The following is a 26,232-nucleotide window of genomic DNA, read 5'->3' as shown; positions in this document are numbered from 1 at the left end:
CCCTCATATTTCGCACTCTTTCATATGCTTCCCACTGAAAATATCCGATCCTCCCGCAGTAGATAAGACCGAGACCCCCCTCCGCGGTTTTAAATTGGATGGAAAAGTCCATTTGGGTCATCGAACACACAAAGGGTGAGAACAAAGGGGATGACGGAACACTTTCGATTGGGGTCGATAGGTCAAAGCATCCCTGCTCTGATATAGGGAGAGAGGAAAAGGCCCTCTGTCCGTACCCGTGTTTATCTGCGCGGAGTTCAATGAATTGTGTAAATGAGAACTGAGGGGCAAGAGGTAATGTATCCTCCCGAAACAGGAAAGGGGGAGCAGAAGTCACGTGACGACTATGGCCAGAGGTTCTATATTAATTTAGATTTCATTTCTGATTACTGCCATTTTGAGTTCCGTTTTAGCCGTTGGAACGTAAACTCGGTTTTCGACTCATTCCAATTGATCGTACGATTGCCGTTAGATTTATTCACAACAGAAGTTTGTCAAAATTTCATTGATATCAAAAAAGTCAAGCTTTCACTTCTGAACACGTGGAGAAAAACCCAGACCTTCTAAATTAATTTTGGTTTTACTTCTGATTATTGCCTCTTTTAGTTTCGTTTTCGTCCCTATGGGAAGGAAACTCGCTTTTCAATTCAACCAATGCCTTTTCAGAGATTTTTGAAATCAATCTTAGGACTGCAGTTAGATTTATTCACAAAAATCACTTTTGAAAAAAAAAGAATTATATCGTTTCTTTCCAAACACGTGGCAAATATGACCAAATATTAATTTAAATTTGATTTCTGATTACTGCCATTTCGAGTTCCGTTTTAGTCGTTGGAATGTAAACTATCTTTTCGATTCATTCGAAATTACGATCGTAGGATTGCCGTTCGATTTATTCACCAAAACGGTTTAGCAAAATTACTTTTAGATTAAAAAAGTCAAATTTTCACTTCTAAACATGTGGAAACAAAGCCCAGAGCTTCTACATTAATTTTTGGTTTGACTTCTGATTACAGCCATTTTATTTTCCGCTTTAGTCGCTGGAATGCAAACTCACTTTACTCCGTTAGATTTATCTACCAAAAAGGTTTGGTAAAGTTACTTTTAGATTTAAAAAAAAAGTCAAGCTTTCACTTCTAAACAAGTGAAAACAAACCCAGAGCTTCTAAATTAATTTTGGTTCGACTTCTGATAACAGCCATTTTGCTTCCCGCTTCAGTCGTTAGAATGTAAATTCGCTTTTCGATTCATTCCAATCCATCGTAGGATTGCCGTTAGAGTTATTCACCAAAGAGAGTTTGGCAAAATTACTTTTATATCAAAAAATTCAAGCTTTCACTTCTGAACACGTGGAGAAAAACCCAGAGCTTCTACATTACTTTTGGTTTGACTTCTTATTATTGCCATTTTTAGTTTTGTTTTCGTCTTAGGAAAGAAAACTTGCTTTTCGATTCATCCAATGCCTTTCCAGAGACATTTAAAATCAATCTTAGGACCGTTAGATTTATTCACAAAAATCATTTTTGGATAAAAGAATTCTTGCGTTTTTTTCCCAAACACGTGGCAAATATAGCCAAATAGTATATTAACTTAGATTTGAGGTAGTGAGAAGCAAAGGGATGCAAGCGGCCAAATTAAAAATTTCAAGATGACCAGTACAAATGGTAGATGATCTCTTATATCTTGGGGCGAGATATAGTACTAGTAGCCCTGTTAGGTTCCGGTGTACAGCTTGATTTAGAAAAAAATTCAATGAAAGTCTACCTAGGATCTGATCTTTAAACGCGTTTTACTTAAAACTTCAAAATGTCGACTTCCATCCCTTAGGTTCTCCACTACCTCACTTGATATCTGATTACAGCCGTCTTGAGTTTCGTTTTCGTCGCGAAACAGAGGTCAAGAAAAACAAAAATGCATCAAAAAGGTTTTTTTCTTAGTATCACAGATAAGACGAAATGAGACAACAACTCTGTTACAATGAAGCCCTGCTTTTAAATCTCGCAAACAAGACGTTGAACTCCGGACAGGTGTCATCTACAGAACGTTCTTTCGAATAAAAACGACCAAATTTCATGCCCTGTCACGTGACGAGGCAACACACCCAGAATAGATTTGTTTTCTCAACACACGCTCAACTTCCGAGCAAAAAGAATACGGCCAGATTTCAATCTCAATTTTTTTTTCTTATTTTTTGCACGCTATAAGTGTTGGGGCGTTTCTTATATCAGGCAAGGAATCACTCTCATAACAAGCCTCTCAAAACCCCACACGACACCTCAGCCTGACAACCTTATCTCTCTCTCTACCTTGGGTCTCTTGATGGATTTGTTTGACGCGTGGCGAGCTCGAATTAAGTCACTGACCTGAAGAAAAAATAAACTTTCCGGAATGTTAAATAATATTTACCTTTCTGTTTATTATTTGATTTTATACTTTTTACGTTTTCTATTCTACCACAACAGTGCTATGATACAGTGAAACCTGTGTAAGTTGACCACTTGCGGTGCTGTACTTTGGTGGCCAACTTAGACAGGTGGTCAACTTATAAAGGAAGTCATGATTTTCTTTTCTTTTCTTTTTTTTTTTTTTGGTCATTTCTTGCACCATGTATTCATTTTTTGACTAATTGACACTTACTCTTTCCGTTCAACTCACTTTCATTGTTTAACATTACTTTTAAACAATAATTTGAAATGTTATTCAAATATTTTTAGAGGTTATTTTTCCAGAATGACGTATAATATGTCATGCAAATTTAAAATTGCAGGAAATTGATCAAAAAAAAAAGTCTTATTTTTTATGAGAAGTTACTCATTTGATATTAATAGTTCCTAAAAATTCATAGCTAATCAAAAATTACAAATTTTTTGCTTTATTTTTTTCTGATATACATTTATAACCCCATGATGATCTACTTTTCAACAAAATAACTCCTTATTGAAGTTTGGTGCACTTATTAGACTAGTTTTGGAAATTCCATATGTGTCCCAGCTAATTTTCTCTGGATTTCTCCCTTTTCAATAAACTTTAACGTTTCATACTTTTTATCAATCTCAAGTTCAACTAACTTTCTTTTTGAAGCCATTTTATGTAAAACTATAACACAAAGAGCAACAAGCTGGACTCTCCTAGTTCAAAAAGGCAGTTGAAAATGAAGATGTCATATCTCTTAATCAATTGCACCAGAAATATTGCAATGCAAGTAACTTTACTCTTTAGCAAAATTCCATTGTTGCCACAAAATATTGCAACTGGAAAAAAAAAATACTTGGTACTTTTCGATTGACATATGTTTCATTGAACAGAGAGTACAAAAGGCAATCTCAACTAAAACAACAAAAGAAAAACAAGTTTGGGGAATAAAAGGGGTTCTTAGTAGTTTTCCCATTTGGTTAAACTCAAAAGAAGATTTAGTTATGCTGCTGTTTCATTTAGTTGGTAAAATGCTGGTCTGGCATCAAACATATTCTTGGAAAGCTATAAAAAAAATTAAAAAAAATAATTTGTTAAATAAAATTTTAAAAAATAAACCAAATGGTCAACTTACAAAGGGTTTTTTACAATACTCCGAACCAAGTTTGGAGTTCATTAGTGGTCAAGATAGACAGGTGGTCAAGATAGACAGGTGGTCAAGTTACAGATGTGGTCAACTTTACAGGTTTTACTGTACCATTTTTTCACAGCTCTCTGTGTCTGTGTTTTCTCTCAATGGTAACATAGTTTTTTATTTCTTGCGATGGAAATGCTTCTTTTACTACCTCCTCTCCCACATGAATAAATTTCATGAACCACTTCTTGCTACGCCCTGTGCAGTTGATGGAATTTTTTAATTGTCAGCTCATTTCTGTGGTCAGGGGTACCTCAAACTTAAATTCACGGGAGGGCGGAAAGTATCAATTTCCTGAATGAAACTGCAAATTTTGACGAATGGAACTCCAAATTCTGCCGAATGATGATCATTTGCCGAATCGTCAGACAAAATTTGCAAAATTAGGAAATTTTTGGGAAATCACAGTGATTTCCCTTTGGGCAAGCCTCTTTGAGGTTTTTGACCAACTCATTTTAGCGACGCTGTCCGAATAGCGTGCGAACGACGAGTTCAATTTTAAACAAAAAGGACGGATAGCGGGTCTTTTATTGTAGTACAGTGGAGGCCGGTTAATTGAATCATAGTGAATTGAATCAACCGCTTTAATGAATCAAATCATCCAAAACAGAACAAAATCCAGCTTCACTGAATTAGCCGCTTTGTGAAATCAAAACTGTTTAGAACAAATGTGATTCTTATAAGCGGCGGCCACTGTATCTGAGCATAAATTAAGTCGTGTAACTTAAAAAATTATTCGAATAATATATAATTAATTCGATTGTTTACGAATTGATTTTTCATTGGGAATACATACATTAAAAAATAATAGTTTAAAAAAACTAAAAAAACACGCTTTAGTAGCAAACTAAAAAGTTAAAAATAATTTTTGGATGACAAATATATAAAGTAATTGACCAAACACTTAATTCTACTGTAATGAAAAAAAAGCATGTAGGGCTGCCTATTTACATTTTTGCATGGATAACAAGTGGAAGAAATTTAAGACAACTGATAAGAAGCCCCCCACGCTTTTTTTTCATTATTGTAAAATTAAGTGTTTGGTCAATTACTTTATATACTTGTTATCCAAAGATTACTTTTAATTTTTTAGTTTATTTCTTTACTAAAGCGTGTTTTTTTAGTCTTTTAAACTATTATTTTATTTTTTACTTTTTAGTTCATTTTGCTACAAAAGCGTGTTTTTTTAGTTTTTTAAACTATTTTTTTTATAATGGAATGTATCTTAGTCTTCTATTGCATCATTTGCATCAGACATTTTGAATGCTTTCTGGTAAATTCATGTGCAAACATTGTTACACTCCGCAGCTCTGATTTGTACGTTGTAAGTAATTCTAATAAGCTATTGGCTATTTGTCTAACGGGAATGTTGGACCCACAAACATACAAGTTAAGCTAATAAACGCGTGTTAATTAGAATAAACTAATAACTTATCGTTAATAAATTAATTTGATTATAGAATATTGCATTGTCATCGAGTCTGAGGTTGCATTCCAAATTTTAAAAGAATCCGATCACAAAAAGTGGGTGAAAATTGAGTTGCAAGATTATAAATTTAATTTCGATGCAGATGGGATCAGAACGCACACCCAATGAGTCCCGGAGGTGGATGTCAGCGAAGACCAGCGCCTTAGACCGCTCGGCTACGAACGCTCATAAAGTGGTGGAATGTACTAACAGCAGGGGCGGATCCAGACTACGGGTTTGGGAGGGGAACTTTTCTAGCAAGTATGATTATGAGAGGGGAGGGGGTATATGAAATTACTCATTAAAAATAACCATAAAGTATGAGTTTAACAACGTATCTACTGCTTAATGCTTCTTATTAAAAGGTTTTATTCCTTACAAATTCTAAAAGTATAATTCTTAAATAATTATTTTTAAAAGTTTATTCATTCTTCTATTTTTAAGTGCTTAAAGGAAATATTTGCAGCAGTGGCTCAACCAGAAAAAGTTTTAGAGGGGGCACTGTTAAAATTTTCACTATCTAATAGGGGGTCCGAGGGCCGTCCCCGGAAAAAAATGTTGAAATTTTAGTCTTAAGAACGCAGTTTTAGACGGTCTCTGGTGATGTTACGAGAAAGAAAGGTTCGGGGCCGTCTGCGGAAATTAAAGATTTAAAAACGCGATTATAGGCGATATTTGTTGACGGTAGGGTAAGAGATGGGATTTTTTGGGGGAGGGGGCTGCCTCCCATCGATTTTTTTAAAAATAGATTTCCTATTCCTCTTCCTATTCAGAGTCACAACTGATTACAACTGTATTTATGTCGAGGACTGCATACTAAGTGCCTTGCCTCCATTATTTTATATACCAATAGATGGCAGCACCATCACCGGATCGAACAGTTTATGAGAATTTAGAACTAGTCCAGGAGCTAATAGCTACCTGGTGCTAGCACCCCCAGAGGTATCGTTTCACTTGGAGGACATTGAGACCACGAGCATATTTAACGTCGCCCAGTCCCCTTTAATGACGACGGTGGGTCTTCGACCATCGAGGTTCGAACCCAGGACCCTCCGGCCCCGAATCCAACACTCTATTAAATAGATTTAAATCGATAATCCCTCCGCTAAATTTTTCGAAATTGAATTTCCAAAAACGCAGTTACAGACTAACTTTGACAATGCTTCGAACAGTACGGTTCTGGGGCTTTCCCCAAAAAATATTTCGAAATTGAAGTCCTAGGAAACGAAGTTTTTAAGCAATATTCGGTGATAAAGGATTTAAACGCTCTCCCCATTAAAATTTTCAAAATTGTAATTTTTTAATGTTCAGATTTTCTACAGGAGCATTCAGACCCTTGTCCAGAAATTTTTCGTTATTGACATCTTAAAAATATGACTGTGGACCATATTTGGTAACGTCAGGGGTTTGGCAATTTTTCAAAATTGAAGTCCTTAAAACAAGATTTGAGACGCGCTTTATAGGTATTGGCGGAGGAAACGGACTTCCGAAGCATAGCATTATGAAGACTTTCTTATTTTTAGACCGACTAAAAAAAGGAGACTGTTCCCAAGGTGCGTTCTATTTTTCTCTTTAATTGTAAGAAATGTTTTACAAAAACATTCTACTCGGCCTTCTGGGGGATCACGGGTCCTGCCGCCCTGTGCCTCCCCCTCCCGCTTCCACCTCTGATAGCGCACTGAATTGCAGAAGCGTTAAATACAATGATCAACGCTTCACCAAATAAATGCAAAATACAGTTTAAATAGGTTTGTGTTCAAAGGGTCTTATTTTGAACGATTATTCGAAAATAGATACAAAAAGCAAGTGCAGAAATTTGGGAGATTTAAAATGGCCCTAAAGTGGATAAATTGAACTACGACCTGGAAAGCTGTATTGTACCATATCGATTTACTCTCAGTCCCCGAATTCGAATTTTTATGTAGTTAACTTTCCGTAGTCTTATAACTTAGCATAGCTTATAAACTGTGACGAAAGCATATAATTTTTGTATTTTTCTATAATATAACTATCTTTCTGTAACATTGATGCAGGTTCGAATTTTCGATTTTTTAAAACTGGAGCAAATTACATTTTAATAGGGGACTAGTTGGTGCAGTTATAACTTATTGAAAGTTTCCCCTAGGATGAGTTCCCTCTAAGCTATGTTAACACCAAAAATTAATCCTTTAAGTATCAACTACAGGTGGTTTTTTCTTACTCTGTTTTCTGCAGTTTTAGGTTTACTTAAGATTTTTTTTGTTTTGGAGAAGGACATTCCCCAGTTCCCCTCTTTGAGTCCGCTTTTGCAATTCTCTCCTCGCTTTTCCTTGCGCCTTTCTTCAAGTTCAATTTTTATAAAACAGAAGAATTTTCCTCTGTTTTAAAAAATTTTAGGTACACTTGTGGTTTTTGGGGGAAGGAGAACATTTCCCCAGATCCCCACCGTGGATCCACTTCCGCTATTGTCATATCGCTTTTCCTGGAGCCCTTTGTCAAGTTCTAAAAAACGGAAAATTTTTCCTGTACTCTGGTTTCTGAACAGTTTTAGGATCACTTGGGATTTTGTTTTGGAGAAGGACGTTCCCCAAGCTTTCTTTGAACCCGCTTTTGCAATTCTCCCCTCACTTTTCCCTGCTCCTTTCTTCAAGTTCCATTTCTGTAAAACAGAAGAATTTTCCTGCACTCTGTTCTAAAAATTTTTAGGAACACGTGGGATTTTTGGCGAGAGGAGAACATTGTCCCAGTTCTCCTCCTTGGATTCACTTTTGCTCTTGTCTAATCGCTTTTCCTGGAGCCTTCTGTAAAGTTCTAATAAATGGAACATTTTTCCTGTATTCTGTTTTCTGAACAGTTTTAGGATCCCTTTTTTTTTTAATGCAGGGAAGAAGGGAACATTCCCCAGTTCTCCTCTTTAGATCCGCTTTTGCAATTCTCTCCTCGCTTTTTCTTGCGCATTTCTTCAAGCTCAAGTTCTATATAACAGGAGAATTTCGCTGTACTATGTTGTGAAAAATTTTAAGTACACATGAAATTTTAAAGGAAGGGGAACGTTCCCCCAGTTCCCCTCCAGGGATCCGCCTCTGCTATTTGATCGAATTTTCTGGAGCCTTTCCTCAAATTTAAGTTCTATAATACAGAAGAATTTTCCTACACTCTGTTGTGAAAATTTTTAGGTATATATGGGGTTTTGGGGGGAGGAGACCGTTTTTCCAGTTCCCCTCCGTGGATCCACTTCTGTTGTTGCCTAATTGCTTTTCCTGGTGCCTTAGTTCACGTTCTAAAAAACTTAAACAATTTTCTGTACTCTGTTTTTTGAACAGCTTTAGGCACACTTGTGTGGGGAGGGAGGGACATTCCAGCAGTTCCTCTCCGCTTTTGAAATTCTCTCCTCACTTTTTCTGACGCCTTTTGTTAAAGTTAAAGTTTTGGAAAACGGAATTATTTTCCCGTACTCTCTTTTGAAAATTGTTAGGTACACTTGGGATTTTGGAGGGGGAACGTTCCCCCAGTTCCCCTCCCGTGGATCCGCGCCTGACTAACAGTAATAAGCCACTAGCTCTTAGTCCAGAGGAGAGTTACTCACAAACATACAAATGAAGCTAATAAAAGTGTGTTGAAAAAGAAAAAAACTTCGTTGAAAATTTGAACTCAATTTCTCAACATTTAATGCAAAACTTTCAAAAAGGTCCTCCGTTACAACTGGATTTCCGATTTTTATGGTTGTCTTTAAACACAATAATTTTAATACCTGTTTGATGTTGTGAACAAGCAAAACACAACCGAAGGGGAGCTCGAAAGTGAAGTGAGCGCTGTGGGGTTTCCGCAAATATAGCGACACTGAAAGCACGTTTCAACAGAACCGCTCGTGTAAGAGTCCCTTTGTGGCTGATGATTCAACACTTGATTCACCGGGCCCATAAAATCGCGGGAAAAGCACTTTGTGCAAGCGACGCAGATTTCGTGTGTCGGTGGGTGGAAGTAATTCGGGATACCGAAGCTGTGAACAAAATAGGAAGGTTTAAGGGAGGATTTTTTCAAAGTTTTTAAAAGTAAGATGAACTTCCTGTGCAAGTTCATATCGTATGTTTCAGGGATTTTTAAATATTAGTCCAGCGCATTGCCAACGGTCCGTGAATAAATATGACCAGTCATCAGAGATTTTACTTGTCGAGTTAAAAAATACTCATTATTCAAAAATAAATAAAATAAAATAAAATAATGAAAACTATTTATAATATATTTACGTAAATTTTGTGAGTACTTTTCGTTGTGACCTTTCTCAATGGTTCATATACTTATACATTATACAGGGGCGTGCACAGAAATTTTGGGGCCCGTCAGAAGTGACTTTTCCGGGGCCCCTCCGTATTGTTTACAGTGAAGCACCGTTTATACGTTTTTGAAGGGACTGTATGAAAAAAGCGTACAAATGAAAAAAACGTATAATAGGTGTAGGTTAATATGTATTAGACTTTGCAGGGACCAATTTTAAAAACGTATAATTGATAAAAACGTATAAAAGAGAATCGTATAAACGGTGCTTCACTGTATTTGCATATTTCACCTTTAGTTTTAAAAACATTGGGCCCTCTTCAGGCTCGGGCCAACAGGTGTCCCTTCTCCCCCCTCCGTGTGTACACCCCTGCATTAGTAAATAAGTAAGGGAATGTAAGACAGAGTGAAATTGCTCTGAATATCAAGGAAAATAATAATATAAGTCACTTTTAAAATTTGGTACACATATTGTTTTATTTTGTGGTTTATCAAAATTAATTTTTGCTATCATAAAATGAAAAAGTTTTTTGCAATTAACACTTTAAGTTGAGGTTTACTGATGTCCAGATCATTAGGTATTACGTATACTCATTAAGATGTCCAGTGCAGGTTTTTTTTCTTTAAATTTTAAATGTTTGATATAATTTGTCAGTGCACACGGAGGGAACTGAATGAAGCAAAGCGAAATAGATCAGTTCATATATTTAAAGAGGGAACTGAGCTAGGTGGGCTAGTATAGTCTTCCGTGACGAGTCCCGTTTCCACACTAGTGCTGATGACAAGTGCAGACGTGTGTGGAGGCGTCAAAGAAAATGGGGGGATTTTACCACGTCTCACAAACCCATAGCAAAACGTCGGTTTTATATTGTTTGATGATTGTAGATGAAGTTTTGAAACCAGGTGCGTTGCTATTTCTGTTGCATCAATCCGGGCTTATTTATCAACAAGACAATTCTCGTTCGGAAGGGACATTGCTTTTATGCCTTTAAGATTGCCCTGCACACTTCCTTGGTCAGCTCTCTCACCTCATCGCTCTCCTACAGAGCTTATTTTGGGACGTTATTGGAAGGCAATAGCAACCATCCCGAAATACTGATCTTATTTCGAAGGACGAATGCTGAATTCAAGTTGTCAAGGAACTTCTGAGAACTCCATCAGAGAACTTTAGTAGTACGCAACACTTGATAACAGTTCGCAAGCAAGCCAGAAAAGAATCAACTCCTTACTTATGTCCTCCTTTTGTAATGTCGAAACTCTGCACTAAGTAAATCATTTTGTCCCGAAAGAGTAATCGGCTGCTTTTTACTTTCTTCTATATCTAATATATAGAAGAAAGTATTGGATTCGTGCAAATTTTCGAATTTCGACGGATTCGAACGTTTTGAGGTGTGCTGAGTCCATTTCGACTATTTTTGGAAAATGTCTGTCTGTCTGTGTGTGTGTATATGTGTGTGTGTGTGTCACGTCTGTGTGTGACCAGTTTTTTGTGGCCGCTCTACAGCAAAAACTATCGCATGAAATTGAACGAAATTTGGTACACATATGTGACCCTATGTGAACTTGTGCCCATTGGTTTTTGGCGCGAATTCCTCCAAGGGGGGGATGGAGCAATGGGACGTTTTTTGAGTTATGCGTGATTGCTATTCCTCAGGAAGTAACTGGCGGAATCAAACAAAATTTGGTCCATATGTTGCCCCTAACTGGAGCAGGTGCTGATTCAATTTTGGTGTCAATAGCTCAAACGGGGGTTGAGTTATAGAACGTTTTTTGTCGTGAATTGTGACTGCTGCATCTCAAGAAATAACGAACGGAATCAAACAAAAAATTTTTGACAAATAGCCCTTAGTGGGTATAAGAGCTGATTTTATTTTGGTGTCAACAGCTAAAAAGGGGGTAGCGCAATCGCCCGTTCTTTTTTTCCATTGTGAGTGCCCTATCTCAAGAAGTAATGCTACGTTGTGTTTGAAATTTGGAATATATGTGAATCCATACGTAAACAGGCTTTGGTTCAATTTTGACTCCAATCGCTCCAAGAGGTGTTGATTTTTTTTTTTTTTTTTTTTTTTTGCGAATAAAAATAGTTTTATTAATGCAACAATAAGAAAGATAAATCGTAATAGATTGTCGTCCAGGCGCGGATCCACGGGAGGGGAACTGGGGGAACGTTCCCCCTCCAAAATCCCAAATGTACCTGAAAAATTTCAGAACTGAACACAGCTCAATTCTTCCGTTTTTTAAAACTTGGAACTTCAAGAAAGGCGCCAGGAAAAGCGAGGAGAGAATTTCAAAAGCAGATTCAAATAGGAGAACTGTGAGAATGCCCCCCCCCCCCCCCGTCTCAAAACAATCCCAAGTGTACCTAAAACAATACAGAAAACAGGAGTACAGAAATTTTTTCCGTTTTTTAGAACATGAACTAAGGCATCAGGAGAAACAATTAGACAACAGCAGAAGCAGATCCACGGAGGGGAACTGAGGGAATGCCCCACCCCCATCTCATATATACCTAAAAAAATTTACAACACAGTGCAGGAAAATTCTTCTACTTTATACTTTAACTTGACTCTTACTTTCGCTTGAAGAAAAGCTCCAGGAAAAGCGATTAGAAAATAACAGAAGCGGATCCACGGTTCCCCCAACATATCATGTGTCCCTAAAAGGTTTTAGAACAGAGAGCAGGAAGATATTGTTTTATATTACTTAAACTTGAAAATAGGCTCCAGGAAAAACGATCAGACAATAGCAGAAGCGGATGGCGGATCCGTGGTTGAATATTCTCCTCCCCTCAAAATCTCATGTGTACCTAAACATTTTCACAACAGAGTACAGCAAAATTCTTGAACTGAGAAATGTTCTCCTCTCCCCTCAAAAAAAAAAAAAAAAAAAAAAGAAAAAAGAAAAAAAAAAAACCAAGTATTCCTAAAACTGTTCAGAAAACAAAGTACAGGATTTTTTTCTCTTTTTTTCTGTTTTTTGAGCTTGACGAAAGGCTCCAGGAAAAAAGATTAGACAATAGCGGAAGCTGATTCACGGAGGGGAACTGGTGGAATGTTTCCCTCCCCCCAAAATCTAATGTATACCTTTCTAAAAAGTTTTAGAACAGAGAGCAGGAAAATTCTGTTTTATAGAGCTTGAACTTGAAGAAAGGCGCAAGAAAAAGCGAAGAGAGAATTGCAAAAGCTGATCCAAGGAGGGGAACTGGGAAATGTTCTTTCCCCTCAAAAAGAAAAAAAAAAACCCAAGTGATCCTAAAACTGTTCAGAAAACAAAGTACAAGAATTTTTTCAGTTTTTAAAACTTGACGAAAGGCTCCAGGAAAACCGATTAGACAATAGTAGAAGCGGATTCACCGAGGGGAACTGGAGGAATGCCCCCCCCGCCCCCCCCCCCCCCCCCCCCCCCAAATCTCATGTGTACCTAAAAACTTTTAGAACAGAGTACAGGAAAATTCTGTTTTATAGAAATTGAATTAGGAGAAAGAACGAGGAGAGAATTGCAAAAGCGGATCCAAAGAGGGGAACCGGGAAATGTCCTTTTCCAAAACACAAATTCCCAAGTAAACCAAAAACTGTTCAGAAAACAGGGTAAGGTAAAACCTCCAGTAGTTGACACTTTAAAGATTATTTTTTTCTGTTTGATAACATAGCTTTGGAGGGAATTCATCGTAGGAGGAGCTTTTAATAAGTGATAACTGTACCAACTATTCCCCTATTATAATGCAACAAAATTAGATTAATAAAAAGAATGCACATTTTTTTAATAAAAAAAGGACATTAGGTAGGAGTTGGCACTAAACTAAGACGAGAACATCTAATTGTTGACACATTTTGTTTTCAGTAGTTGATACATGCTTTGATACAGAAAAACTGGAGTTGCTTAATAAATGAATTCGTGTCTACTTGTGTGAATATAGGAATCGCACTGCCGGATCTAGGCAGCAGCAAGGCAATACCTTTGGCCTGCCTTTTGTACATAGTCGATAACCTTTGCCTCCCCCCTAGTTGCCGGGTAGCAATTTCTAGAAGGATGCATATTTAGACTATTTCTGTTGTTTTTTCGTTGAACCTATATAGAATTTCAACGAAGGTGGGTAAAAGGTGGCGGGATTTAGGTTTTGCTCCGGTTCAGAAAAACCGAAGATCCGGCCATGCAGGATTGTAAAAACAGTTATAGAAAAATATAAAAATTAAATGCTTCCGTCATTGGTTATAAGACTGAGAATTTTACGTAAAAATTCGAGTTCGGGGACTGAGTAAATATTTTTCATCGTACTAAAAGGCTCATCGATATGTCACAGTACAGCTTCCCAGTAGCAGTTCAATTAATCCTCTTTAGGATCATTTCCAGTCTCCTAAATTTTCGTACTTGCTTTTTGCATCTGTTTTCCAGTAATCTTTCAAAATAAGTCTTTTTGAACACAAACCAGTTTAAACTATCTTTTGCATTCATTTGATGTAGAGTTGATCAAAAACTTTAAAGCTTCTACAATTCAGTGACGCAACCAGAGGGGGTGGGGGATAACCCCAGAATGCTGATTAGAATGTTTCTTAAAAATATTTCTAACAACTAAAGAGAATAACAGAACGGACCTTGGAAAAACAAAGTTGTTTCAATAAGTTGGAAAAAAAAAAGAATGTCGCGAAAAAAATCTAAATTTCTTTTGAGAAGAACCTTGAAATAAATATTTTCAATCGTGGTGGTTTATTGATCAGTTAATTACATCCCCTCCATTTTTTTTCTTTTTCCTAGTCGGTCTAAAAATAAGAAAGTCTTCATAATTGGGGAGCCCCCTTTTTCCCGGCGAAATCTTTAAAGGGTGTCTCAGATCTCGTTTAGGGCTTGAATTTCGAAAAAATTCCAGGGGAGAACTACCTAACACCTCGCACTCTAAAAACATCGAGAATCGTTTGATATTGCTTTTTTGGAGCTTCAAATTTGAAAAATTGCCATAACCCTAATGTTACCAAATATAATCTAATGTCTCGTTTTTAAGACGTCCATTACAAAAAATTTCCGTACAAGGGCCCGAATGCTCTCGTAGGAAATTTAGAAATGAAAAAATTACAATTTCGAAAAATTTAAAAGAGTGAGCATTTAAATCCTTCGTCACTGAATATTACTTAAAAACTTCGTTTCCTGTGACTTCAATTTCGAAACATTTTTTTGGTAACAGCCCCAGAACCCCACTGCTCGTAACATCATCAAAGTTAGTCTGTACCTGCGTTTTAGGAAATTCAATTTTGAAAGATTGGGTGGAATGGTGATCGATTTAGATCTATTCTGCAAAAAAAAAAAAAAAACTGAGGCAGCCCTCAAAAGTCCCGTCCTTTACCTCGAGATGGGAAGATTTGACGCCGTCAATTGGGCGCCGGAAACATTGGGCGCCGGGCATATTGGGTGCCGGGAACATTGGGACCAATGGTGCTTGACGCTTAAAGTGCTCGGCGCCCAATCTTCCCAGCGCCCAATCTTCCTAGACCGCTCTTACCTTACCGTCAACAAATATCGCTTATAATCGCGTTTTTAAAACTTCAATTTCTAAAAATTTTCACAGAAAGCCCCTCGAAACTTTCCTTCCCGTAACATCATCAGAAGCCGTCTAAAACTGAGTTCTTAGGGCTATACTTTCAAAAATTTTCCGGGGGAGAACCCCCGGACCATTAGTTGGCGAAAATTTTAGGATTAAAATATAAATATAGCAATGAAAATAACGATTTTTTAAGTTATTTTCTGAAAATTATACTTGCAAAATTTGTAAAGCAAAAATTTTTTTATAAGAAGCGTGAAGAAGCAGAGGATAAGTTGTAAAACTCAAATTTTACGGTTATTTTTTTGATGAATAATTTCATATACCCCCTCCCATCCCCCATAAACATAAACTGCTAAAAAAGTTCCCCTCCCAAATCCATAGTCTGGATCCGCCCCTGTTGTCGTCTGCGTATTTCTCGTGATTTTAATTGTATGGAAATGATCGGAAATATTATCTCAATGAATTAAAATTTTTAACTGTTGCCATCTTATGTTTTTTAATAAATAAAATATTTGTAATTAATTCAAGTAAGGCTTTTAAAGTAACTTTCAATTTTCGCTCTTTGCTTTGCTTTTACAATAATTCAGACATTGGGACGGTCGTCAAGTTTTTGCATGTGTCATTTTGTTTTTGTTAGGAATATTGCTTCCTAACAAAATATACTCTCACGTATTGCTGCAATTTGAGCTGCTAAGAAAAAACACACACACACACACAAAGGATCAAATTCGAGTTTTTTTTTCTTCTTGTTCTACCTCTTTACATTTTGTCATCATGAAATTTGTCGCCCCTTTAATCTGCTGCCCTAGCAGGTGGCACAGGTCGCCTACTCCAGAAACCGGGCCTGCCTAAGCAGCAGATTTTTCAAAATGGAACTTAACCATATACCACAGGCAACACGTATTTACATCAATGTATTCATGTTCGAATGCCGATAGAAACCTCTGCACGAATGCCAACAGATATCCTCATGCAAAAGTCAAAATTCCATTACTCCCTCAGACACTGGGGACATGCACGTGGCAGGGCATCACACCACCCTCATTTACGCGGGCAAATGTTTTAGGCGGGAGTGCGAAGATGCCCGCACACACGTTTTTTCTCCTCCGCCAGAGCAGAAATTGGATTTGGGAGGAAGGTTGACAGAGCCATGATGGAGGGCCGATGACGTCACTCGATTAGCCAATAAGCCCGACAGGGGCCATAGAAATGGCCCCGTAATCACCTGGGGGGCCCCGCGGGGTGATGTCACGGCCGCCCATGGAAATGAGTTTAGTCACCCGCGCGAATTTCCCTAAGTGGTAGGGAATTTTGCTGCGAAATAATAGGTATCCGGAATTGGAAAAGTTTTCGGATGGAACGGTTCCGCGGAATTGGGGTTTATCGATTGGGCGGAGATGCCTTTGGACACCAGCAAGTGGTTGTCGTAGACTTAATTGAAGAAATAAACATCCATGTTATTGCAAAGTCTGTAAAATGTCCATGATAAAAACAAAATTGTTAGTTTCGCTTTCTATGCTTGAAGAATTTTACTCAAAAAAAAAAAAAAACTCTCTCAATTTTCACGCAATTTAATAAAAACAAATTTTTTAGTTTCGATTTCTGTGCTTGAAGAATTTTACTCAAAATAAAAAATCTCTCAATTTTCAGGTGTCTATGCTGATCCTAATCTTAGAAAGTAAAAACAAAAGACTGATAAGGCGGGATGGGAAAAAAAGGATGAGTCCATGATAAAAGCAAAATTGTTGGTTTCGATTTTCGATTTCTATGCTTGAAGAATTTTACTCAAAATAAAAAATCTCTCAGTTTTCAGGTGTCTATGCTGATCCTTATCTTATAAAGAAAAAACAAAAGACTGATGAGGAGGGATGGGAAAAAAAGGAGGGGTCCATGACAAAAGCAAAATTGTTGGTTTCGATTTTCGATTTCTATGCTTGAAAAATTTTACTTAAAATAAAATTCTCTCACTTTTCTCTTTGCTAATCTTTATCTCAGAAAGTAAAAACAAAAGACTGGTGATAAGGGATGGGGAAAAAAGACTTGAATTTTAATGGAAAACATGTTGACTTGCGTCATTGGAAAAAACCTTAAACGCAATTAAAATTACTGTTTTTATTGAATACATCACTCTTAATGTGCTCATTTTAATGCCGTAATACTGGGGATGCGTAGATTAATATGCAGTAATCTAATAATTGTGTTAAAAGAATTAATTTTTAACTCCTAATTTATAACTAATATAAACTGATATAAGCCATAAAATGGAATCATGTGTAAACCTAAGCCGTGTAAGCTATCTTGATAAGATATTGATATATCTTTCAAGCAATCAAGGTTACTTATTAAAAATAGACACTAAAGTACTACAAAGTGGTGATTTTTGTACAGAAGCGCCAGAGAACTCTTGTCCTAATCATGTGGTACAATTGTACATTGTACAACGTATAACTTTTGAATAAATAATTTTTTTGAATTGTTTAACTTTTTGGTTTATAACTAATAGAAATGGTTTATAACTAATAGAAACTGATGTAGGCCATAAAATGGAATCACGTGTTAATCTAAGCCGTGTATTCTTCAAGCAATCTAGTTTACTTATTAAGAATAGACACTAAAGTGCAACAAATGGGTAATTTTTGTACTTTGTACTGAGGCGCAAAAGAACCCTTGTCCTAATCATGTGGTACAACTGTTCATAGTACAACGTAGGGGTGCGATATCGATGTCATTTGTTTTGGAAACATCGATGCTTTTGTTAAAACATCGATGTTTTTATCATCGACGTTTTTCTTCCGATGTTTTGGTTTCGATGTTGATGTTTTTGCATTTCAATTGAAAATTATTATAAAATTTGCTCCAATTTTCTCGCTAGGTAATTAAGTTTACTTATGGAGTTGCCAAAAAAAAAAAAAAAATCATTTTTTTTTTTGCACCCATTTTATAAGATCAATTTTTCTGTGTAGAGGATGATTTTTGGGAAGATCACTACAAGATAGTAAAAGATTAACTAGAGAGTGAGGAAAAGGTCAAAGCTATTGGAAGAACCTAACACTGGTAGTCTGGTGCCAGAACTTGCAGTCTATTTTAAAAACCCAGTTCTTAAACTAAAGGGATATCCTATACGTTACTAGGGTGAAAATTATAACTGGTAAGAGAGAGTTGGTAAAAGTTGCTTTAAAGTATTTGATAGTGATGGCAATTTCTGTTCCAACGGAAAGAGATGTTTCTCTGACTGGTGGGATAGCCTGCGAAAAGAGAAATGCACTTCTGGGGGACAAAGTAAACAAACTTCTTTTTCTCCAAGCTATCAACACCAATATTCGGGGTTACTTATCGATTTCCCCCAACAAGTCGTCCCTCTATTACTTACAATTTGTGTTTAATTATTAAATAACAGTACAATATATTTCTTGCTCTTAAAAATAATTGTTGGAATTAATTTTGTATTTATAAAATAATTAGCACAACTTTTTCATCATTAAACTGACGGTAAGTGCTATGATACATTTTTCTTAGATTCTTTTTTGATGTAAATTTACTTTTAGTTTCATTCAGTTTGAAAATATTTCCTTATTACTATAACTAGTTGTATTAATCGGTGCTTGTCTTATCAATTTTTGCCGTACTATAATACCAAGATGTTGCGAAATTATTCTTATTGAATTACGAGGGCTATCCAGAAAGTAGATTACGTTTTCGTCTGTGTCCGCTAGGGGCGGGGCTAGCGCGGCCATCTTGGGGTCAAAGCGTTGCGCAGCTCAGTCTGCATCTAGCCGTGCTAGTGAGAGGTTCGTGCTGTGTTCGTTCAGATACTGTGACGGTTTGAAATGTCTGCGTTAATTGAAAATCCCGCGAGCTGCGAGGTGCGCGCAGTAATAAGGTTTCTGACTGCAAAAAACTGTAAACCGATAGAAATCTATCGGCAGCTTTGTGAAGTGTATGGGGACAACATTATCACTGAAGGTGGAGTGCGTCAGTGGGTCATAAGATTTAAAAATGGCCGAACCAATGTTCACGACGAAGATCGAAGTGGGAGACCCAGCATAGTGAACGCCGAACTTCTCGAAAAAGTCGATGCTAAAGTCCGGGAAAATCGAAATTTCACAATAACGGAACTTTCTTTAAGTTTTCCACAAATTTCGCGAAGTTTGGTGCACGAAATCATCAGCGAAAAGCTTGGTTACCACAAGTTTTGTGCAAGATGGATTCCAAAAATATTGACAGAGGACCACAAAAATCAGCGAATGGCTGCAGCGTTGAACTTTTTGGACGCTTACCATAAGGATGGTGACTTTTTACTCGATCGCATCGTTACTGGTGACGAAACATGGGTGAAACACGTGAACTGTGAAACGAAATTGCAATCAATGCAGTGGGGGCACACAAGTTCTCCCCAAAAACCCAAGAAATGCATGCAAACAATGTCGGCAAGGAAGATCATGGCGACTGTTTTTTGGGACAGAAAAGGTGTGATTTTGGTGGACTTCCTGGAAAGAGGCACTACAATAAACTCTCAAAGGTATTGCCAAACTCTCCAAAAACTCAGAAGAGCAATTCAAAACAAGCGCAGAGGAATGTTGAGCTCTAAGATCTTGTTGTTTCACGACAACGCCCGGCCCCACACGGCAAATGTCACTCGTAAAGTTCTTGAATCTTTTAAGTGGGAGTTGTTTCCTCATCCACCGTACAGTCCCGACCTGGCACCGAGCGACTTCCACCTATTCCCAGCAATGAAGAAGTGGCTGGCTTTGCAGCGTTTTGATGACGACGCACAGCTGCAAGAAGAGGTAACGGAGTGGTTGAAGGCGCAGGCGGCCGAATTTTTCGATGAAGGAATTTCCAAGCTCGTACATCGCTACGATAAATGCCTTAATTTGTATGGTGACTATGTCGAAAAGTAGTATTTGAGTGTGGCTTTCATCTGTATATAATAAAAAATTTTTCCTATACTTTGTTTATTTTTTATTCCAAAACGTAATCTACTTTCTGGATAGCCTCGTATATCCATGATTTGAGGTTCAGTATTTTCAATATATTCGTCGGATACGTATTCTTTTGTATTGCTTAAATTAGTGTAGGATATTCAAAAATGTATGTTATACATTAATAAAAAGTTCGATGTTTTAAAACATCGATGTTTAGAAACATCGATGTTTTTTGGTCGATGTATCAAGAACATCGATTTTTTAATTTCTAACAACGATGTTTTGAAACATCGATGTTTTGCTATCGATGTCGCACCCCTAGTACAACGTACAACTTTTTAGTATTAATTTTTTTTGAACTGTTTAGCGTTTTGAACTACGGGTTTAAATTTTTTTAACTTTTCGGTTTTTGAATTTTAATATTTTATTCTTGAATTTTAATCTTGGTTTTTTTTTTCCAAAAATGTTATAATGGTTTATGTTTTTACCTGTGTGAGTTTTATCTTTAAGATTTTCAAAAATATTTTGCTTGGTGAGAGGCCCGTATATGAATTAAATACCTATTTGCCGTATAGAACTACAAATTGCTTATTGATTTTCTTATTCACTGGCATTCCTTCACTTAGTGAATGATTGACTGCGAGTCATATTATCTATTTTGCCATTGCGTGAAAAATAATTTTCGAAAATTTTCTCTGGTAATAAATATTATCGTTTGATTTTTTTCACGTATATTATAATGCTTGTTTTTACTTCTTAAAAAAACAAAAAATCTGTTTCAAAACCTAAGTGTTTGACTGAGAAAACTTTAACAGACGTAAATTCAATTTTTCGTTCTCTTACTCTTTAAAAAACAAAATCTCTAAACACACGAGTTTGAAAAATTAAATCTAGTTGAATTTATCAGCGTATTTTTACTTCCTTTTACAAAAAAGGAAGTATTGTATTCGCAAAAAAATTTTCACTCAAAAATCGGCCTTAATTTCCATTTTGCTCACCCCCGAATGAATGTTGAGTTTTTTCTTTTCGACTCGACCACACGTGGATAAGTGCCTAAGAACGTATAGACACCCGAAATATCCATTTCGACGACCCCCGAGTTAATTACAACGAATTTTCTCGTGACGTGTGTATGTGTGTATCTCGCATAACTCAAAAACGGTATGCCCTAGAAAGTTGAAATTTGGTACGTGGACTCCTAGTAGGGTCTAATTGTGCACCTACAACTTTGGTTACATTCGGATGTTCCTAAGGGGGTCTTTTGCCCCTTTTTGGGGGAAATCATTGTTAATTTCGATGTAAACTCAAGTTGTGTTATAATTTGTTGGACACTTGGCGATATATCACCAGTCTTTTGGTCGCCAAGTTTTGTCGCCAACTTGGCGACTAATTTTTGCATTTTTAATTTTTTTTTAATTTGGTTTCAGTTTGGCCACTGTTGGTGATATTTAGAGAGTAAACAATTGAATCACATTGAAATTGCCAATAATGGTAAATGACATTAAATTGGAGTAAAAGGAAGTCATGTGATGCACACATAGCTCGTTCTGTTCGGAACTCTTAGTTTTTCCCATCACTCAACATTTTTTCCTCAAATTTCAATTTCAATATGTTAAAGAAAAAGAAAAATGTCGATTAAAAAACTTTTTTTAACTATTTTAAATTTTAAAGCTAGTTTTAACTTTTCTGTACATTAGTTACAAGTGAGGCTCTGAAGAAAAATGGAGAAAGGGTACATTTACCAAATGAAAATTGCAAGAAAGGAGCATCAACTTATTTTCCAATGCATTTACGAATTGATTAAAACATTTTGAAGTTGGTCAATTACCAATTTCTTGGGGGGGGGGGCAACCTGGGGGGGGGAGAGACTGCGCCATTGAAATTTTTAAGGGGATGTTTTGAGGGGTATCTCCTTTGGGGGGGGGGCTCTTGCCTTTGAAAGGGTTTCCACGATATTGAGGGGGAGTGCGCCCTTATCCTTAAGGGAGGTGGGCACTCCTAGAGTCTATTTTTCATAAGTAAACTTGATTGCTTGAATAACATATCAATATCTTATCAAGATAGCTTACACGGCTTAGGTTTACACATAATTCTATTTTTTGGCTTGTATCAGTTTCTTTTAGTTATAAACCAGGAGTTAAAAATTAATTCTCTTATCACAATTATTTATGCATTTCCGACAAGGAGAACAAATCCGAAGTTCCTTGCACTCTACCAAATTACATTTCATAGTTTGTAACTAATGTGGCAGAATTTATAGCCAAAGACGTAAATTTTCAACTTCACTCGTTAAAAAAGACATGTTAGACTTTTTCTGGGAAAAAATGATTTTATTGCTCCCCTAACAAGCTTATCATCACCATAATATTTCAATCACATTCAAAAATGATGTATATCCGCTTTCCCCGAATACAAGACACGCCCCCATTAAATACCATTTCGAACATCTTTATAAACATTTGCTACAAGTCGTTACGAAGACTTAAATCCATTTTTTGCTCGTAAAAACTTGTGGGTTCTGATGTTATTTTTAATTGGCTGATAGCCTCGCACGTTGATTGAAAAATATAACATTTTGCGGAGCGGCTTTTATTTTGTGTTTTGAGAGATTTTTTGTTACATTGATTACAACAAATTCTAAACGAACAAACAATTTCTAAAATATGCATTAATATTAAACCATTCACATCATTATCGGATCTTTTTGTGAGTATCATTAAATAAAACTTATAGTTTTTTTTTATCTTAATTAATTTTAAAAAATGATTTTATTGCTCCCCTAACAAGCTTATCATCACCTTAATACATCAATTACATTCAAAAATGATGTATATCAGCTTTCCCTGAATACAAGACACGCCCCATTAAATACCATTTCGGACATCTTTATAAACTTTAACCTGCAAGTCGTTAGGATGATTTAAATCCATTTTTTGCTCGTAAAAACTTGTAGGATCTGATGTTATTTCGACTTGTGTTACCAATTAGCTGATAGCCTCGCACGTTGATTGAAAAATATAACATTTTGCGGAGCGGCTTTTATTTTGTGTTTTGAGAGATTTTTTTGTTACATTGATTACAACAAATTCTAAACGTTCAAGCAATTTTTAGAATACGTACTAGCTGCGTTGCCCGGCTTTGCACGATCTACCTCGAAAATAAAAGTTATGTCAAGTGAAGCGTGTTCAACGATCAGGGTTGAACAAAAAGAAAAGAAAAGAATCAGTAAAATTGTGCTGCAGATTGCGGGAAAATAACCAAAAAGGAAACATTTTAAGTCCCCCAATTATGGGGAAAACCTCAAAACAAAAGCCAGAATTTTATTTGATCATATTCGAGACAAAAAATGACAACAGATTTTTCTCTTCTCAATGATTTTCTTCACGCTACAAATTTTTATACAAGCATTGTCACGGAAAGTTGAGATGAAGCACGGAATAATAATTTGAATGGAGGAAAGCCTTCGAAAAATAGGAATTTTATGTAGAAATCTAACTTAAGTATCCTAATTAATAGTTTTTAACTGAATATCTCCACTAATTATTATCGGAGAATTATGTTAAATAGCCAAACATAAAGGCGGCAAAATTACGGATCTATCGATACCGGGTTCGATGGACAGTTCGCTGGCATTCGGGAGGAGTAATTTGCACATAGATACATACATACATACATAGATACATACGCTCAGTTTTTAATTGCATAAGATTAATATTAAACCATTCTCATCATTATCGGAACTTTTTGTGAGCATAAAAAAATAAAACTTTAAATTTTTTTTTAAAATTAATTTTAAAAATCTTTTAATTTTTTGCATTCCACAATTAGTAACGAATGGTTTACGAAATTATTTTTTGGATACTTATAATTTATGAAATTGAGTTTCATAAAATATACTGAAATTATAAACTGTTTGTTCATTTTTTTTTTCTCCCATAGCAATAAATTACTTTTTAACGATAAATGGCAATTTTTTTCTTTATTATGACATGTAAATGATACATTCACTTCAAGTGAGTATTTCAGTAAGAAATGATTAAACTGATTTACATTTGACAAAAAATATTAGTGACAAGTTTTGTAACGATTGTTTCGACTTATCTGTAATCTTGCCTGATCTCCTTTTTTAGAAAAATAGTTAGACCAGTGAATACTTTTTTTCTTAAATATTTTTTTTCGTAGAATCGGTAACTGTAGATTCCTTTTATGCAATTCCAAGAAAGAAACTAGAAAATTTTGCGTTCCTGCACTAGTCAGATGGACGTGTTTATTTACTGGGTTGCTGCATAACTTTGCATACTAAATCTCCAATTTCAATGAAACAGGTCCACAACAATTCTTCTCTAGACTATAATAATTATCCACATCAATAAAATATGTACTTAAGTATATATTTACTTGTCATACTAGCCTATGTGTAAAATGTCAGCATTTGAGCCCTTTTGCGTATGGGAAAGGTAACCCTTCTTTCTCTACACCAGCGTTTCTCAACTTTTTTTTATCCATGGACCGGCATGAGCTTATTTAAACAAAATTCGCGGACCATTGAGTGTTTTCTCAGTTCTCTGTTTCATTCTTTCCTTTTTTGCCGAAAAATTCCCTTGCATTTGCGAAACGTCAAAAACATGTGAATTTTGACTACGGACCAGTGAGGTTCCATGAGGTTCCTTCCCCTTCCTCTTCTTTTCTTTTTGCAAAAAAGAAAAAAAAACATTCGAATCAAGGACTGTTAAACACTCAGGGAAAACTTTGGCGAACCACTGAGGGTTTTTTTTCCTTCTTTTTTAAGAAAAAATATAACAGTAAAAACAATGAAAATATAAATAAAACTGTTTTATAAAGTACTATTATAAATAAAGTACTGTTATGAAAAATACTTAAATGTTAGGACAAAGATAAGTATTTTCTGTACTTATTGTGAAAAAATGACAAACATTGCTAAAAAATCGTTGAAAAGTACCAAAAATATTCACAAAATTCACGTTAAAAGATATTAAAAAAAAAAAATATGGTGCTTTCTTTTTAAAGTAAGGAACACTTTTTAACGTGAATGAGCAAAATCACTGGGGACTGCACGAACTTTTCTGCGAATCGGTGCCGGTCCATCGGTTGAACACCGTTTATAGAAGTGTGTAAAAAATCGAAAAACTCACAGTATGTACTCCTATTTTCCGAAATAACCACCCAGAAAGGGAAAAACCAAGCCCATCTAGGGAAACGGCTAGGGGAAGTTTTAATCCACAGTGTGGATGTCGGAATGCGTCCATCGGGAAAAATGTGGAGCTGCTGTTCCATCCATCAGAATGCGGATTAGGGGGTGCCGGAGCAGAAAAGTGACCAGCCCGGGCAGAGAAGGTGCGTCATCCCCTCCCCCGCACTGGAGTTCCACCCCGGTGCCCTTCACTGAGGATGACGCAACAGGGGGGTTCCGCGATCCTAAACATTCGCGGAAAGGGTTCACTTGAGCTGAGTGCTTCCTGGTGGAATTTTTCTTGCGCAATGCAGGTACTTTTTGGGGAAAAAATAATGTTGTATGGTATGTAATTAGATGTTGCATACACGTGTTTTGTAGTTGCGGGTAATATCACACCCTTGTGCGAATTAATGAAATCAAGTTGGAAATTTTTAATTTTCGAATTTTTTAGGATGTCCAATCTTTGTTTATAACAGCTGATTAGCCTACCAGTTGATAAGGCACTATAATCTCACGTTTTTTTTGTCATAAATATTGTGTTTTGTGATAAATTTCTACATATTTTTGCTACTTTTTCCCAATCCAGCCACTTTTCATGTTTTTGTTAGTCGTGGATATTTCTCGACGGAAGAGGCCATTGTGTCATTGAGTGAAAATCTGATTGCACAACAAAAGAAAAACTGATCTGTGCTTCGGTAAAAACATGGTTAAGAGATCAAGAATTAAAAGAACAGTGCAAAACTCTAGTTTACTCTATGCCCAGTAGAGTGAAAATGGTTCTGAACAACAAAAAAAAAAGGGGGGGGGGGCATACTAAGTGGTGGTTTTGATTTTATAATTAAATGATGCAAATGAAGGTGATTTTGTAAAAATAAATTGGCTCGATTCTATTAATTTTCACATGGGTGTATCTTCAGAGGGGGAAATTGTTCAACGCACTTTTTTATTGGGTATAGGTGTTAGGGTAAGAGATGCAAAATCTTCGGGACTTTCGAAGCGGTGGAAAAACTAGCTCTTTGCTTGATAATTGGGAGAAAATAAAGGAAAGATTGATTCTTTTCACAAATTAAAAAGTAGTTCACTAGTTATATTTTCCTAGAAAACACAAAAAAGTTTAACATTTAAAAATATATAAGCAGTGTATTTTTTCTTTTCAACAGAAATATAAACCAAACATTTTAATCGGTAAACAAATCAGCCAATAGCTTTCTTTGTTCAAAACACTTAATATTTTTCAAATTATTTGAATCA

The 26,232-nt window shown here is 36.1% G+C and overlaps 1 protein-coding gene across 1 annotated transcript in view; it reads left to right on the top strand.

The window, feature by feature from the left end:
* Positions 1-26,232, top strand: part of LOC129229738 (neuron navigator 3-like) — a 707,938-nt gene that overhangs the window by 313,609 nt on the left and 368,097 nt on the right. Inside the window, exon 7 of the mRNA XM_054864105.1 lies at positions 1,494-1,497. Coding sequence (XP_054720080.1) covers positions 1,494-1,497 — 4 coding nt within the window. The remainder of the gene's footprint in view (positions 1-1,493; positions 1,498-26,232) is intronic.

The sequence above is a fragment of the Uloborus diversus genome, chromosome 9 (genome assembly GCF_026930045.1).
Source record: "Uloborus diversus isolate 005 chromosome 9, Udiv.v.3.1, whole genome shotgun sequence".
Taxonomy (NCBI): Eukaryota; Metazoa; Arthropoda; class Arachnida; order Araneae; family Uloboridae; genus Uloborus; species Uloborus diversus.
Note: the sequence above shows the minus strand (reverse complement) of the source record. Positions and strands in the feature narration are given on the sequence as shown.